Raw genomic sequence first — 18,990 nt, forward strand, 5'->3', positions numbered from 1 at the left:
ATTGAATTGATAAATGCAAGTCACTTGTGTTTGGCCCACCGTAAATGGCAAAGACGATGCCAGGACTTTTCCTAAAACAAAACAAAGCCATAAATCAAAACAACTCATGGAATACAATTTCTACTTCTTCCACAAGCTTGAATATCTCGTAGGTGTTTCCACTGTCAAAGTCCTAACCGAAGGAAGAGTACAGATTTAGTGCACACCTCTACAACTGAAAATGCACATCAATTTGTCATCAAAGCAACCTCCCTCTTAAAATGGAGGGATTTTTTTTTTAACTGACTGCTCAAAAGGCTAAGAGCTTAAGGCTATATCTAACTCTGATTTGAAAACATTTTCAACTTTGACATTTCCTTAGACTCCCTGACAGCCTTTGGGTGAAGTCCCCTCAAGCATTACCACACCCAACCCCCTGGAAGTCTTGCTCCATCCTAACATTAAGTGCACATACTGGCAAAGAGAATGCTATCAAATACTTCTCACTGGCTCAGTGAAAGGGGACAGCCAGACTACTGGTTACAGAAGTGACTCATGAGCCTCTCCTACTGCTATCTGTGTGGCAATTAAGGAGAAGTCTTGGTAGCAAAGGGGAAAGTTCAAATCTTGGAGTTAGGCAGAACTGCAGCAGACGCTATCATTGCTAACTGTTATATCAAAGACAACACTGATGGGTACCTGCATTTCAGGGAAAGGACCACAGGGATGGCAGGGAGAGCTCTGATTGTTAGGAAATTAGGGCATGATCATTATTAGAAAACGGGGCATAACAGGGGACATATATATACATACAACTCTACACACTGATCTCAGCAGTGTAACCAAAAGAAGACATACATTGAATCGTGAGGTAATTAAGAATGCATTCTACACCCCCCCACACACACACATTACAGGTTTTATAACAGTGTTGTTTTCTCAAGTACATAATTTTTGCCATGGATTGAAGTAACAAAAGAAACAATTTAGAGCTTTCTTCTGCACCCACAGTGCCATCTAGTGTACAGAAGTCAAGAACTGGGTCACTCCATCACATCTGACTTCTGTTAACACCACATCCGTCTTTTGGGGTACTCAAGAGCTCATTTCTCTGGGTAATTGGGTACATCCACAAAGCTTGGGACATGTGCCTAAATAAGTTCCCTGGCTTTGGTTTTCCATCATCCCTGCCTCCTGCACGTTTCAGGTATTAAAAAATGTTTAATAATTGAAACAATACACATTTTTGTACACACCATCTCCTCACATATCTTCTTAAACTGATACTCTGCTGCACCCTGAGACACATCTATCTTCAAATGGTCTGATTCCTTTAATTCCAAGTGACTTGTAAAAGCTTACAGACTGAATGCCTATCCATGACTAATTGAATTCTAATAAATTTAGAGACATGATATATTTTTAAAAGGAGTCTTAATGCTCCTTCACAATAATTTACTATTAGCCATCTCACTTGGAAACACTGTTGGGCAAAGCCTTCAATTATCTCAAAGTAAATCTCGTATGTTATAGTAACCCAGACATGGACCCAGGTTTTTGGGAGGCCTGAAGCTTATATAATTTGGGAGAAGCTATTCAAGACAAAGAATGCCAAATTATTAAGACAAACTTAGGCCCGTGGCCTTGGACTGAGGCTCCTGCAAAGGAAGAACACTAAAGCTTAAGCTCCCTTCACTTCATTAACTTTGAGATAAATCTACCTCTGTTTGTACCCACTATCCAGGTAAAATGATTTTGGCGGGGCATTCATTTTGGAGTCAAATAATTAGAATGTCACATAATTTTCTAGCTCTAGGAGTCATCTCATCCTCAGCTCACTTCAGTTTATAGAGGAGGAAAGAGGCAAAATTGTTCCATCAAGGCTATGTGGTAAGACCAGAAGCAAATTCTGCCCCTGTCACTGCAATTCAGGATGGCTGATTTGCTCAAGTGATCATTAAACTGTCACTTCGGATGTCTTGCTGCTTCTAGCACTAGGAGTTCAGAGGTGGCCAGAAATGACGACAAAATTAAAGGCGCTTTAAGAATTTTGCTCAACCTTAATGTCAGTACAGCCTAATTAATGTCCAAGAGCAATGGAAATGAGTGGGCTTGTTCCCAGTTTGGCTGTCCCAGCCACTAAGAATGGATGATAAGAAAGTCTTCCTATAGACAAAGAAATAAGAATAACCCAAGGCAGGAGGAATTCTAGGTAAGAACAGTTTGCATTCAAATCTCTCCACCTTTCAGTGAAAGAAATACCTGCTGGGAGCCCCTGGAGGTTTCCGACCTTTATGCTACCGGAAAGCTCGACAGGCTTCCATCTGCGAGTCCATGTTCATCGACATGAAATAATGAGGGAGTGACATGCTACATCCCACAGGCAAACCAGGGCCAGTGGGATGGCCAACCTGCCTAGTGGGGCAGCCATGCTGGACTGTTTCAGGAAGAAGTTGATACAATCACTTTCTCCTTAAAATCCTTAAGTACACGAAAGAATTTCATCTTTTGAGGAGTCTAAAGTGTTTTCCACGGGTACAAATACCTCTTGGGATTCTATCAAGCTCTCTGCCTCTACATAAATTGAAAGCTTACCCATGTACTTTTTTTGGGACTGCGACCAGCTCCTTCTTTTAGTGTGTCTGCCATTTTTCTCCCACCAAAATATGTTGTGCTGTCATTAGGTAGCACCAGGGCTGCATACTGTATTAGAACGGTCCCCCTGGCTACCTCTTCAGGAGATCCCTAGCTGTACTGTTTTGAGCACTTGTCAGTGCCTTCTGCAGCGCTGTAGAGTGAAGACACCAGATATTCTACTGACCCCAATTACTGACAAGGAAAGAAATGTGACCACAGTTATTGACAGGGCTTTGTTCTGGTCTGGGCTTCAAGGATACCAAAATATAATGGATAAAGTTTGGTCAGTCTTGTGGATTTTTAGAACCAGATGAATTAGAAATAAAATCGCAATGTCTGAAGTAACTCTATCTAAGTAACATTAAGTGTTAACTTAACCTTACCAACAGTTGGGAAAAGCAAATGTAAAGATTATCAGAGAATACTGATTCACTAAGCCCCCCACCCACCACCCCACATCCCGGATATAATTTTTAGTCATTAGGTACATTAAGTACATTGTTGTTACTGAAGAAATGTTCTGTAATAATAGTGTCTGCTAAATGGGATATTTTAACATATGTTACAAGAAATATAAAAAGCGTGGCTATAAAATGCATAGCTTTACATTTGCATAATTTTGTTTAAATGCATAATGCTCATGTTATATTAACTTTAAAGGCACAACCTACCTTTTTTCTACATGCTACATAATTCTATAGACTGAACAAAACAAGTGAGCAGAAAGAAATTAAACCCTAGGGCTCTGTTAAAATGGACTAAAGGGCACTGAGGCTGATACAATTGCCGCGGATGGCTAGATTTGGAGTGCACCAGTGAATTACTCCACCTCTAAAAGGTGCCTGCAAACCTGTTAGAAGACTGACTATGTATCATGTCTCTCCAGCACTACATTTGTGCTACCAAATGCAACCTTTATATTCTCAAAATCAAGCTGACAGACAGACATCAACCAAATGCTGATATTTAAGGGATGTTTGGCAACCTTCTTTCACCATATCCTTTCTAGTAAGGTAATCTTTCAGTTGGACACATGTAACTATTTTTCATTAACTCAACTTTTGTATATATATTTTCAAATTTCTAAGTCTACAGTGAAGACTTGTTGATTCTAAACAGACATCTACATTTATGAAAGAAGGAATTCTCCCCAGTGATCTAAGGGTCACTTGCAGCTCCTCTACAGTAGCCATCATGTGCACATTCCTGGGTGTCTCTTGCTTACAGTCCCCAAAACAAATATATGCCTAACTGTGTCTACTAAAGACTACCAATTTTAAAAAATAAAATAAGAGGCCCCACATTTTGACTAATCTGGCATGCAGATGCAGTGGAACAAAGTCCCTCAATGAACCAAAGAGTGAAATTGAGTCTTTTTTATTCTGACCTTTTGGCAACTCTGTGTGCTTTCTCCCACAATATTAAGGTTCCCAGAAGCCAGGAACGCTACACATTGGGACGCCAAGACACATAAATGATGGCCCCTGGCTCATCCTAGAAACAAAGCATCTTGTCTCTTAGGAAGCTGTGGTTGCTTCTGGTTTCCATCTTATCCCTCAAGGAATATGCTTATAGGAACACTCCAAGGTTCAGAGAGGAGCCCAGGAGTAAGCACCACCCCCCAGCTCTATACCCCACATTGGGAGGTCGACAACTCCCACTACCCTTATTTAGCTTGGCACTGCAGCTACCTGGAGCCTGGGGTGGAAGGCCCAGGAAGGGCCAGAGCTGGTTGGTAGGTTTAACAAAGGAGTGTTTGTTTTTCAGCTTCACATCAGACTCTCCCCCTGCTTCTATGACTCTCATCAACACTGTTTAACATCCTATAGGTCTCTGCTCCCCTTCTAGTCTTGAAGCTCCTTATCTAACTACAGCTACTAACTCCACTGCAATGACCTGCACCTAGCAGATGCTTGATAAATCAATGGTTTCCACTCTGAACTGAATTAACCTGATCCAGATGGAATTGATATCTAAGAAGCAAGAGGCTAGATCCTGGCTGGGCCTCATCAAGAAAGGCAGAGCAAACTGACATGATAGAATTCTCCAGAGAACTTGATCAGTAGTATATCCACTGTGGCAAGTAAGAATTTGGTAAAAAGGAAAGCATTTAGATTTCCATTTCAACTTCTCGACCAGAACATTTGTCCCATATTGTGGTGAAGCAGATGGCAAGCTATAAGGGAAAACAGAAGCCTCTGGTTTCAGGCAGACAAGTTCAAATCTTGGCTCACCGTTTACTCACTACATAACCTTCCACAAGAAGCACCTTTTAAACCTCAGTCTCTTCATCCCTAAAATGGGGATAATTAGCCCACCCTTCTAGACTTGCTGTTAGGAATAAATAAGACAACAAATGCCTGGCAGACAGCAAATGCTCAATAAATGGTAGCTATTATGAGCTTAGCATGTGAAACTCCAAAATAAAATGTTGACTAGAAAACAAAGATTCTAAGTTTTAAATATTATTTTCTAATTGTCATACATATCACTTACCAATTCCATATTTAGTCTTATAATACGTCTTTGTAAATTCATCACAGTCACAAAGGAGCACTTTTCTTCCCCACACATTGATGATGGTTCCTATGGACAGGTCACTATCTTTGTAAAAGTCTTGGTCTAATTTTCCTGCCTGATAAAAACAAAGGAACAAAGCATTGGTACCTCAGACCAACCAAGGAACTAGGCATCCCTTCCCAAAGTAAAAAGAGAAATCACAATCAATCAATAAATGATCCACAAATACATCGTTTATAACCAAATTTTTTAATCAAATCAAAAGACCACCAGTTAATATAATATTTTAGAACAGTCTTTTACAATGCAGTGCTTGCAAATAGCAATATAATGCATATAGTTACATATGCATTTATGCATATTTATTATTGACATATAGCAGTGCAATGCACACAGTTGTAAATTCACTGATTTTATTCACAGTCTAGCTCACAAAAGAGTATGTAACTCATCTCACATTTCAGGTTCTATGGGAAGTCACAGGAAGCAGTAATAAAATGTGAGGTCCCTCACCTTGTGTCTTTCCAAAAGGCAGCAGCTATGAACTCGGTTCTCTACTGAGCCACGACACAAATTGAGAACTATTTGGTCTGTTACGTCGCCTGGTTGATAGACTCCAGGTGGGCCATACTGGAAGACAAAAATCAAAACGAGATGTGGTATATGGACTGTAAACACAAAGATGGTCCTGTTGAGGGACTCAAGTGGGAAATATGCATTGTATATGAAGGGGAGCAAAACACACACACAACCCCAAAATATGCCTCGTTGGCATATTGATTATTTTGAGCTGGTTATTTTTAAGAAACAGCAGACACAGGAAAAGCTCTGAAAACTGAGTAAAATTTACCCTTTTGTAAGAGATATTCATGTGTCTAAGGGAAGTCTCCATTTGTAAGGGTATCCCCTCTCTGTACCAGGAAGAGGGTGACTCAATCTCTAGAAACTCTTATCAATGGAGAAGGCAACGTCTTAAATCTCCATAATAGCCTCACCCCTGTTTACTATACTTTTGCTGATAAACTCCTATAACTGGCCTCCCTCCCCTACCAACCTCTTTTATCTTCAACTGGAGACAGTATTTAAGATGGTGTGCTTTGGGCCATTTTGGGGAGTTACTGTTTTCCTGGGTCTCTCCCATGTACACAGGAGGTAGACATGTTATTAAATTTGTGAATGTTTTTCTCCTGTTAATCTATCTTATTACTGGGGGTTGGGGGCTCTCAGCTAAGAACCTAGAAGGGTAGAGGGAAAATTATTTTTCCTCCCCCACTTCTAGTCTTCTCTGCCATCATACTCCATCCACGTCTCCCTAGCTTCTACACCAGCTGCGAGCTGGTCTCAACTCCACCCATCCTTCAAGGCCCTGATAAAGGCCCATCTTTCCCCAAAACCCTCCCATCCTACTGGCTAGTCCTCAATCCAAACCTCCAGAGTACCTACTGCAGGGTTAAACCACTTTTTGTGGCTCTCTAATTGCTTCATCAGCAGTCATCCTTCCTCTTCACTAAACTACAAACCGTCCTGAGGAAAAAACGATGCCTTGTCTTCTTTTCTTTACTGGCTTATTAGCATCCTGCCTGATCCTGAGCTCAGGAAGCACTAGCTGGCTGAGAGAGGCAGCGTGGTGAGGGGGTAAGAACACTAGAGTGAAGTCAGCCTCTAACACAATCTGTGGCTGGAACAAGCCAGGCACTCTTCAGTTCCACCCGCACTGGAGGCAGTCTGAGCAGTTGTGCAAGCTGCAGAAAATACCTTAATTTATATACATTGAGAGTGATCAGTTTATCGCATACAGATGAGAAATCTGAATCATCCCTGATAGGGTGTGACATAAAATATTAATTCAGGGGGGCGGAAGATGGCGGCGTGAGTAGAGCAGCGGAAATCTCCTCCCAAAACAACATATATCTATGAAAATATAACAAAGACAACCCTTCCTAGAATAAAGACCAGAGGACACAGGACAATATCCAGACCACATCCGCACCTGAGAGAACCCAGCGCCTCGCGAAGGGGGTAAGATACAAGCCCCGGCCCCGCGGGAGCCGAGCGCCCCTCCCCCCAGCTCCCGGCGGGAGAAGAGCAGGCAGAGCGGGAGGGAGACGGAGCCCAGGGCTGCCGAACACCCAGCCCCAGCCATCCGGGCCAGAGTGTAGGGCCCTCGATACTGGGAAAACAGGGCAGCAAGAACAGTGAGCAGGCACTGGAGGCTGGGCGACAGAGGACATAAGAAAAGCGCGCGACCATTTTTTTTTTTTTTTGCTTTTTTGCTGCTTTGTTTTGGCGAGCGCTGTTTGGAAGTCTTAAAGGGACAGGGACCCCAATATTAGGGAAACAGGGCAGAAAGACCGGTGAGCAGAGGCCTGAGGCTGGCACCGGAGAATAAAGAAAAACGAACGACCACCTTTTTTTTTTAATTAAAAAATTTTTTTTTTTTTTTAATTAAAAAAATTTTTTTTCTTGTTTTTTTTTGTGGTCGTTGTTTTGTTTTGGCGGGTGCTTTTTGGAAGTCTTAAAGGGGCAGGGCGGGCCACTTAATCCAGAGGTAGGGAATCCGGGACCTCTGGGCACCCTAACCCCTGGGCTGCAGGGAGCAGGGAGGCCCCTTACGGAGATAAATAGCCTCCCAGCAGCTCCTGCTCCAACGCGACTCCACCATTTTGGAGTAGCTGCCCGAGCCAGGCCACGCCCACAGCAACAGCGGAGATTAACTCCATAGCAGCCGGGCAGGAAGCAGAAACTCTGTCTGCGCGCAGCTGCGCAGCACAAGCCACTAGAGGCCGCTGTTCTCCCAGGAGAGGAGGGCCACAAACCAACAAGAAAGGAAGTCCTTCCAGCCGTCACTCGTCCCAGTTCTGCAGACTATTCCTATCACCATGAAAAGGCAAAGCTACAGGCAGACAAAGATCACAGAGACAACACCAGAGAAGGAGACAGACCTAACCAGTCTTCCTGACAAAGAATTCAAAATAAGAATCATAAACATGCTGACAGAGATGCAGAGAAATACGCAAGAAAAATGGGATGAAGTCCGGAAAGAGATCACAGATGCCAGAAAGGAGATCGCAGAAATGAAACAAACTCTGGAAGGGTTTATAAGCAGAATGGATAGAATGCAAGAGGCCATTGATGGAATTGAAATCAGAGAACAGGAACGCATGGAAGCTGACATAGAGAGAGACAAAAGGATCTCCAGGAATGAAACAATATTAAGAGAACTGTGTGACCAATCTAAAAGGAGCAATATCCGTATTATAGGGGTCCCAGAAGAAGAAGAGAGAGGCAAAGAGATGGAAAGTATCTTAGAAGAAATAATTGCTGAAAACTTCCCCACACTGGGGGAGGAAGTAATCAAACAGACCACGGAAATACACAGAACCCCCAACAGAAAGGATCCAAGAAGGGCAACACCAAGACACATAATAATTAAAATGGCAAAGATCAAGGACAAGGAAAGAGTGTTAAAGGCAGCTAGAGAGAAAAAGGTCACCTATAAAGGGAAACCCATCAGGCTAACGTCAGATTTCTCAACAGAAACCCTACAGGCCAGAAGAGAATGGCATGATATATTTAATACAATGAAACAGAAGGGCCTTGAACCAAGGATACTGTATCCAGCACGACTATCATTCAAATATGACGGTGGGATTAAACAAGTCCCAGACAAACAAAAGCTGAGGGAATTTGCTTTCCACAAACCACCTCTACAGAACATCTTACAGGGACTGCTCTAGATGGGAGCACTCCTAGAAAGAGCACAGCACAAAACACCCAACATATGAAGAATCGAGGAGGAGGAACAAGAAGGGAGAGAAGAAAAGAATCTCCAGACAGTGTATATAACAGCTCAATAAGCGAGCTAAGTTAGGCAGTAAGATACTAAAGAGGCTAACCTTGAACCTTTGGTAACTACGAATTTAAAGCCTGCAATGGCAATAAGTACATATCTTTCAATAGTCACCCTAAATGTTAATGGGTTGAATGCACCAATCAAAAGACACAGAGTAACAGAATGGATAAAAAAGCAAGACCCATCTATATGCTGCTTACAAGAAACTCACCTCAAACCCAAAGACATGTACAGACTAAAAGTCAAGGGATGGAAAAACATATTTCAAGCAAACAACAGTGAGAAGAAAGCAGGGGTTGCAGTACTAATATCAGACAAAATAGACTTCAAAACAAAGAAAGTAACAAGAGATAAAGAAGGACACTACATAATGATAAAGGGCTCAGTCAAACAAGAGGATATAACCATTCTAAATATATATGCACCCAACACAGGAGCATCAGCATATGTGAAACAAATACTAACAGAACTAAAGGGGGATATAGACTGCAATGCATTCATTCTAGGAGACTTCAACACACCACTCACCCCAAAGGATAGATCCACTGGGCAGAAAATAAGTAAGGACACGGAAGCACTGAACAACACAGTAGAGCAGATGGACCTAATAGACATCTATAGAACTCTACATCCAAAAGCAGCGGGATATACATTCTTCTCAAGTGCACATGGAACATTCTCCAGAATAGACCACATACTAGGCCACAAAAAGAGCCTCAGAAAATTCCAAAAGATTGAAATCCTACCAACCAACTTTTCAGACCACAAAGGCATAAAACTAGAAATAAACTGTACAAAGAAAGCAAAGAGGCTCACAAACACATGGAGGCTTAACAACACGCTCCTAAATAATCAATGGATCAATGACCAAATCAAAATGGAGATCCAGCAATATATGGAAACAAATGACAACAACAACACTAAGCCCCAACTTCTGTGGGACACAGCAAAAGCAGTCTTAAGAGGAAAGTATATAGCAATCCAAGCATATTTAAAAAAGGAAGAGCAATCCCAAATGAATGGTCTAATGTCACAATTATCGAAATTGGAAAAAGAAGAACAGATGAGGCCTAAGGTCAGCAGAAGGAGGGACATAATAAAGATCAGAGAAGAAATAAATAAAATTGAGAAGAATAAAACAATAGCAAAAATCAATGAAACCAAGAGCTGGTTCTTCGAGAAAATAAACAAAATAGATAAGCCTCTAGCCAGACTTATTAAGAAGAAAAGAGAGTCTACACAAATCAACAGTATCAGAAACGAGAAAGGAAAAATCACGACGGACCCCACGGAAATGCAAAGAATTATTGGAGAATACTATGAAAACCTATATGCTAACAAGCTGGGAAACCTAGGAGAAATGGACAACTTCCTAGAAAAATATAACCTTCCAAGATTGACCCAGGAAGAAACAGAAAATCTAAACAGACCAATTACCAGCAATGAAATTGAAGAGGTAATCAAAAAACTACCAAAGAACAAAACCCCCGGGCCAGATGGATTTACCTCGGAATTTTATCAGACATACAGGGAAGACATAATACCCATTCTCCTTAAAGTCTTCCAAAAAATAGAGGAGGAGGGGATACTCCCAAACTCATTCTATGAAGCTAACATCACCCTAATACCAAAACCAGGCAAAGACCCCACCAAAAAAGAAAACTACAGACCAATATCCCTGATGAACGTAGATGCAAAAATACTCAACAAAATATTAGCAAACCGAATTCAAAAATACATCAAAAGGATCATACACCATGACCAAGTGGGATTCATTCCAGGGATGCAAGGATGGTACAACATTCGAAAGTCCATCAACATCATCCACCACATCAACAAAAAGAAAGACAAAAACCACATGATCATCTCCATAGATGCTGAAAAAGCATTTGACAAAGTTCAACATCCATTCATGTTAAAAACTCTCAGCAAAATGGGAATAGAGGGCAAGTACCTCAACATAATAAAGGCCATCTATGATAAACCCACAGCCAACATTATATTGAACAGCGAGAAGCTGAAAGCATTTCCTCTGAGATCGGGAACTAGACAGGGATGCCCACTCTCTCCACTGTTATTTAACATAGTACTGGAGGTCCTAGCCACGGCAATCAGACAAAACAAAGAAATACAAGGAATCCAGATTGGTAAAGAAGAAGTTAAACTGTCACTATTTGCAGATGACATGATACTGTACATAAAAAACCCTAAAGACTCCACCCCAAAACTACTAGAACTGATATCGGAATACAGCAAAGTTGCAGGATACAAAATCAACACACAGAAATCTGTGGCTTTCCTATATACTAACAATGAACCAACAGAGAGAGAAATCAGGAAAACAACTCCATTCACAATTGCATCAAAAAAAATAAAATACCTAGGAATAAACCTAACCAAAGAAGTGAAAGACTTATACTCTGAAAACTACAAGTCACTCTTAAGAGAAATTAAAGGGGACACTAACAGATGGAAACTCATCCCATGCTCGTGGCTAGGAAGAATTAATATCGTTAAAATGGCCATCCTGCCCAAAGCAATATACAGATTTGATGCAATCCCTATGAAACTACCAGCAACATTCTTCAATGAACTGGAACAAATAATTCAAAAATTCATATGGAAACACCAAAGACCCCGAATAGCCAAAGCAATCCTGAGAAAGAAGAATAAAGTAGGGGGGATCTCACTCCCCAACTTCAAGCTCTACTATAAAGCCATAGTAATCAAGACAATTTGGTACTGGCACAAGAGCAGAGCCACAGACCAATGGAACAGACTAGAGAATCCAGACATTAACCCAGACATATATGGTCAATTAATATTTGATAAAGGAGCCATGGACATACAATGGCGAAATGACAGTCTCTTCAACAGGTGGTGCTGGCAAAACTGGACAGCTACATGTAGGAGAATGAAACTGGACCATTGTCTAACCCCATATACAAAAGTAAACTCAAAATGGATCAAAGACCTGAATGTAAGCCAGGAAACCATTAAACTCCTGGAAGAAAACATAGGCGAAAACCTCTTAGACATAAACATGAGTGACCTCTTCTTGAACATATCTCCCCGGGCAAGGAAAACAACAGCAAAAATGAGTAAGTGGGACTATATTAAGCTGAAAAGCTTCTGTACAGCAAAAGACACCATCAATAGAACAAGAAGGATCCCTACAGTATGGGAGAATATATTTGAAAATGACACATCCGATAAAGGCTTGACGTCCAGAATATATAAGGAGCTCTCACGCCTCAACAAACAAAAAACAAATAACCCAATTAAAAAATGGGCAGAGGAACTGAACAGACAGTTCTCCAAAAAAGAAATACAGATGGCCAACAGACACATGAAAAGATGCTCCACATCGCTAATTATCAGAGAAATGCAAATTAAAACTACAATGAGGTATCACCTCACACCAGTAAGGATGGCTGCCATCCAAATGACAAACAACAACAAATGTTGGCGAGGCTGTGGAGAAAGGGGAACCCTCCTACACTGCTGGTGGGAATGTAAGTTAGTTCAACCATTGTGGAAAGCAGTATGGAGGTACATCAAAATGCTCAAAACAGACTTACCATTTGACCCAGGAATTCCACTCCTAGGAATTTACCCTAAGAATGCAGCAATCAAGTTTGAGAAAGACAGATGCACCCCTATGTTTATTGCAGCACTATTCACAATAGCCAAGAATTGGAAGCAACCTAAATGTCCATCAATAGATGAATGGATAAAGAAGATGTGGTACATATACACAATGGAATACTACTCAGCTATAAGAAAAGGGCAAATCCAATCATTTGCAGCAACATGGATGGAGCTGGAGGGTATTATGCTCAGTGAAACAAGCCAAGCGGAGAAAGAGAAATACCAAATGATTTCACTTATCTGTGGAATATAAGAACAAAGGAAAAACTGAAGGAACAAAACAGCAGCAGAATCACAGAACTCAAGAATGGACTAACAGGTACCAAAGGGAAAGGGACTGGGGAGGATGGGTGGGTAGGGAGGGATAAGGGGGGGAGAAGTAGGGGGGTATTAAGATTAACATGCATGGGGGGGTAGGAGAAAAGGGAGGGCTGTACAACACAGAGAAGGCAAGTAGTGATTCTACAACATTTTGCTATGCTGATGGACAGTGACTGTAAAGGGGTTTATAGGGGAGACCTGGTATAGGGGAGAGCCTAGTAAACATAATATTCATCATGTAAGTGTAGATTAGTGATAGCAAAAAAAAAAAAAAAAAAAAGGGCAGTTCCTGTGTGGTAACCTCCAACGAGTTCTACACAAGGGTATAAAGGGCATATAAAAGTGTAGGCAAAGGGTCTTTTTGTGTTTATACAGAGGATCAAAGCCTAATTGGGCTACCCCGAAAATGAACTAAGATACGATATGAAAAAGAACTTCCAACATCTGCACCCTCTGGAAGACTCATGCCAGAAGATGATCATCAAAAAACCCCAACAAAGATCCACGCACTGCTACAGCTGTAGATGCACTCATCCCACCAGTTCCTGGACCTGCCATGGGAATGAGGAAGGAGATATCTAAGCTGGCCTGTGCATACAGTAAAACAACAAAATTGGACTGGATCTATACTGTTGGAGCTCAACCAAGAATTTGGAGAAGTGCAAATTGTAGCGCTCCAAAGTCTTACAACTACAAACTATTTATTGTTAAAAGAACATATGGCATGTGAACAGTCCCCAGGAATGGGTTGTTTTAATTTGTCTGATTTCTCTCAGACTGTTCAAGTTCATTTGGACAATATCCACCATATCATAGATAAGTTTTCACAAATGCCTAAGGTGCCTAACTGGTTTTCTTGGTTTCACTGCAGATGGCTGGTAATTACAGATATGCTTTGGTTATGTAACTATACTCCTATTATGTTAATGTGTGTGTGCAATTTAAGTAGTAGCTTAAAACCTATACATGCTGAAGTTACTCTACAAGAAGATATATCAAAGAAATAATCAATCTTCCCATGTTTTCTTCCGCCTGCTACTTCTATAGCTTTTCTTCTTCCCTCCTAATTACAACCCTTAAATAGAATTCGTGCCTCATATCAAATTTACCGAGTATCATAATTCTTCCAAGTGGTAAAGATACCTCAAGACAAATGCTGGGCATAGAAGCCACAGGGCATAAATATGCAAAGAAGTAAAAAGCTAACTTTTTCAAACAATAAGGCTTCTCTCTCACTTACCAACTTCACATTTCCCTGTATGGCCCCGGAAGATGACTGGTTAGCCAGAGACGGGTAAGATTCCTCAAGGGAGGAACAACCTAAGACAGGCACAGTCGCAGGGGGGCCATCAGGTGAGAAATTGGGGATCAACAGAGGTGAGGCTTAGAACCTCACCCCCCCGTTCTGAGAGAAATCTTCTGCATACGTGGATGTTTTATTGCCCTGGTCTAGCTTGGATTAACACATAGTCTACAGGCACACACCTGATCATCTACATGTGCTCTCTTACAACACTAAACTATGTTTTCTACCTTTATCTTGTATCTACCTACCACTTCAGCATTTTATTAAAAATAATAATAATAAAGAGAGAAATGTGGTATCCACATATAAATCAAGTATAAAAACCAAATGAGTATTCATATTTGAACTGACTGTTTATAGTTCATAATGCATGAGCAAAACCGAAAGTTTCTGTGATGACTGCCCTTGTACTGTTCACTATGTAACTTATTCATTATGTAAGAATTTGTTCTACATGTAAAAACTTGTTTGTTATGCCTCAGAAGATTGGAGACTGACAAAAATTAGGCTTGGGGTGGAATAATGATTGTGCATTGAGCATTGACTCCCCTATACAGAATTTTATTGTCGTTAACAACCATTTGATCAATAAATATGAGAGATGCCCTCACAAAAAAAAAAAAAAAAAAAAAAAAAGGACAGACTTCCAATGGTAAAATAAATTAGTAACCGGGATGTAATGTATAGCATAAGGAATATAGTCAAGATATTGTAACAGCCTGGTAGGGTGATAGCTGGAACCTAGAATTATGTATATAAATGTTCTACCACTGTGTTGTACACTTGAAACTCATGTAATGTAATACTGTGTGTCAACTACCCTTCAATAAAAAATAATTATTAAAAAAAAAAAAAAAAAAAAAAAAAAAAAAAAAAAAAAAAATATTAATTCAAATGTGTGAATTTCTGCTATGTAGGGTATAAGCCACAGAACAGAGAAAAACAATACATCTGGATGCAAATTCTCTTCATCACTTTCTAGCTACAGGACTTGGGGCCAGGTATTCACCTTCTCAGAACTTCAGTTTTGTCCATCTAACTGTAACAATAGTGCTTATTCCTTGCTTTCTTAAAGGATGTTTTGAGTGTCAAGAGAACACACACTGCTATTTTCTCTCCCCCATGAGAACATAAGCTCCATGAAGCAGGACTTCATCCATATCTTTCTCATTGTCATCCCAGAGCTGGCACATAGTTGACACCAATAAATATTTGTTGGATGAATTAATAAACAAAGCAATTGATGTCAAGGCACACTGCAAATGTCAGGTGTGTCATTATTATTTTATATTTAGCCTATTTTTCAAAGCCATTCTAAAAACAGGCTTCCCTAGTACTTTCTGGCCACCTGCTACGCTTGCCCCAGAACTCCCTCCAGGGCAAATCCTGCCTCCTTCCCCACCCCAAGCAACACAGCAGGGCTTCAGGTGGTGGGCTCAGAGACTGGGAGGGCTCCCCATGAGGACCAAATAACCAGCAGTTACTTGCATCTGAAATGAATGTTGCAGTAACCTCTTCAGTAGCACTAAGAATTAAGTTTAAAATACTTTCTCCAAATAGGAAATAAAACATAACATAGAGCTGTGAAAAGCCTTTCTGTTTTTATGTGTCCTTGTAGGTGCTTATAGGTCCTTAGTGTTTTCTACTATATTATCTCACTCACTCTTAACAGTTATCTCAGTAGGGAGGCCTGTTAACTGCATTTTACAGACAGGAAAATGCACTCAGAGAAGTTAAGTGACTTGCCCAAGGTCACAAAGCTATTAAGTGGCAGACCCACAATTCTAGCCAGGTCTTCTGTCTCTGTGCTGTTTCTGCTGCACTCAACTTACACTGGCCATAATATGTGTAAAAATCAGTCTGACAGCTCTTCTTTAACAGTAAATCAAACACAAAAGCTGTCATTACCACTGGTTAGCAGCTAGTTGGTGAACTGGTGGCTACTCTCAGAAGAGTCACTCCTGTGCCTATGTTTATACATGTGTGTGTGTCTGTGCATGCATGTGTGTGTCCATTCACAACCCAGACCAACACCATAGGATCATCTCAACAGGCTAAAGAGGCCAGAGGCCAAGGCCTCACCCAAGGCCACAAGCAACTCTTGTACTGGAGTCATTTACCACTATAAGACCAATTGCAAACTCAATGACAAATAGGTTCGTTCTCTTGTATTTGACTTTTTTATTTTACTTGCCTTAAGCCCAGAACATTCCAACTTCAATTTGTCATATCTTGTGAAGGGGTTCAGAGTAAACCTTCACAAAATATACCACTTTGGCACATGGACTATTTTGAGCTGAAGGCAATCTAGACCCTGCAGGCTCAAGAGAAGCTTTTGCTCCTTCCTTCACTACTTCCTAGAAGAACCTAAATCAGGGGTCTTTACCAGAATGAGTTTGTACCAGAGATAAATTTACCTGAGTGACCCATCTGTAAGGCAGGGCAGACATCTAATCATCAGACCTCTGCTGCTCATCACCCTGTGCATTGTCCTCAGCTCCTCTGGGACCCGAGGCCCCACTCTTATCCCTTAGCTCAGGGTGGCACATATAACTTATTCTATCTTTCTGTGTTTGAACCTCTTGTGCATATGGGGTTCTTTTATGTACAAAATTAAATTTGATTTTTCCTGTTAATCTGTCTCACATCAATTTGATTCTTAAACCATACAGAAGAACCTTGAAGTGTAGAAGAAAACTTTTCTTCCCCAATACCTCTGTGTTAGTTTCATAGATGTATATTAATAGAGGGCACAAAATGAAAGTTTTCTAACATTTGTGCTAATATATGGTAATGGTCATCACATAATCATAGCACACATTTTAGACAGTGAGTGACTATAGTCTTTTAGCCCACAAGCAAACTCAGAATGTGGTTCTTTGTCTGCTGCTCACCTTGGGTAGCTTTCTCCTCTGGAGGAAGAATGGCACAGCATGCCGACCTGAGTTGTCTGGCAAAACTTCTTTGATTTCAATAGTGTCATCAGACAGAAAGTAATGTAGGATGAGTTCTCTACATTCCCCAAGCAATGAGGCTGAGTCATCCCACAGGCAGAAGAAACGCAAAACCTTCCTATCATACTCAAGGAACTGTTTCAGAGTGTAAAAGGACTCATAGGGACGTAAGGGCTTCATGCACTCTAGCATCTGAAAATGGAGAAAAGGTCAACACTTACCAAGAGTTAACATTAGTTAAAGCTTTTGCATAATCACTTCTGGGATGCAATCAAAGAACATAAAACAGCTTTTCTATAGACTATTCTGTGTTAAAATTTTAAAAATTTCAACTTACTAACACCATACATGTATGTGAGCATATAGCTAGTTTTAACCACAAAAATAAAGTCAATTATTCAGATGCTTTTACTATTAAATGTTATTTTGATACTCCAAAATATACTTCATTAGTGCTTTTGAAAACTGACACTGGCCAGGATCCTCACCCGATCCTAATCTTTTCCACTGTGTACCTGCAATGAGGTAATACTCAGCCTACTGCACAGACGCATACGTGTATACCCATTGGCAATAAGCCCTTACTGCCAGTATTGCTATGAAAAGAGTTCCACCTGGTGCTAGGGGCAGATGGAAGCAGGAGACAGGAGAGCAGAGGCATATGGGATTCCAGCGCTTGACCTACCACCATGAGAATAAACGTGGTATGAGCCCCTTCTCAGCCCCACTGTCATTATCTGGTCTCATCGAATTCATAGTGAACTTGCTTGGAACTAGGAACCCTCTCCTCCTGGAGCAACACTGACTTTTCTCAAAGACTTAAAATTCTTATTTAAGAACAGACAAAATTAATGTATGGTGACAGAAATCAGAACAGCAATTGCCTCTGGGCAGGGGACTGAGCAGAAAGGGGGACAAGGGAACTTTCTGGGGTGATGAAAATATTGATATCTTGATTTTTGTGTTGGCTCCTAAATTGTACACATTTTTCAAACTTGTTAATCTGTATACTTAAGATTTGTACATCTGAGTCTATGTTAAATATATCTCAACAACAACAACAAAATATTTGTCTTTCCATTGAAAATTCATATCAGGATATCCTTCTTACTCATTCAAAGATTTTTGTGAAGGTAAAAGAGAAGAAATATACCAAGTTTTATTCTGCTCAAAAGCTTTAAATATGGAGGATCTGAAAGGTCATGGGAAAAGGAGCAGAGCAAATGGAGAACTTCCCAGTGAACACAGAACCACACTGCCTGGGCTCCATCCCCCAACTCAGAAACCACTAGCTCTGCAGTCTCCTTGAACAACTCCCCTATTTGCATGTTTTCAGCCCTGTTTTGGAGCAAAACTGCCCTCATTCTATCTGATGTTGCCAAATAAGACTGTTATATAAGGAAGTGTTCACTGGCAAGGGAGATGGAGGCCCACATTGGGTTATGTAATCTTATTTGTAAATTATCAAAACTTTTTATCTGTCCAGGGAAGTCTAAGTACAGACTTACCCCAAGAGAGGGGGGAAACAACATGGCCTGCCAGAGGCTCTTCAGTCTTCTCCTTGATATTTAAATGAAATTATGGGACCTCTACTTTCATCAACTGAAAAATGTTGCTTTGGCATGATAAGACTTTTAAGAAATGCATTATTGATTATACACAATTGGGGTTCTTTCAGTTCAAGTTAAATTGTTTAATTTTAACTTTACACTTCAAGGCAGCAAACACTGGAGAAATAACTGCATTAAAGTCAATATAATAGCCTCTTA

General features: G+C 40.6%; 1 protein-coding gene across 1 annotated transcript in view; it reads right to left on the reverse strand.

Moving 5' to 3' along the window:
- EFHC2 (EF-hand domain containing 2) overlaps window positions 1–18,990 on the reverse strand; it is a 121,941-nt gene that overhangs the window by 88,806 nt on the left and 14,145 nt on the right. The window contains exons 4-6 of the mRNA XM_057495350.1: window positions 17,162–17,413; window positions 5,650–5,766; window positions 5,113–5,251 (exon numbers count right to left, since the gene is read on the reverse strand). Of these exons, the coding sequence (XP_057351333.1) occupies window positions 5,113–5,251; window positions 5,650–5,766; window positions 17,162–17,413 (508 nt within the window). The remainder of the gene's footprint in view (window positions 1–5,112; window positions 5,252–5,649; window positions 5,767–17,161; window positions 17,414–18,990) is intronic.

Source organism: Manis pentadactyla, chromosome X, assembly GCF_030020395.1.
Source record: "Manis pentadactyla isolate mManPen7 chromosome X, mManPen7.hap1, whole genome shotgun sequence".
NCBI lineage: Eukaryota > Metazoa > Chordata > Mammalia > Pholidota > Manidae > Manis > Manis pentadactyla.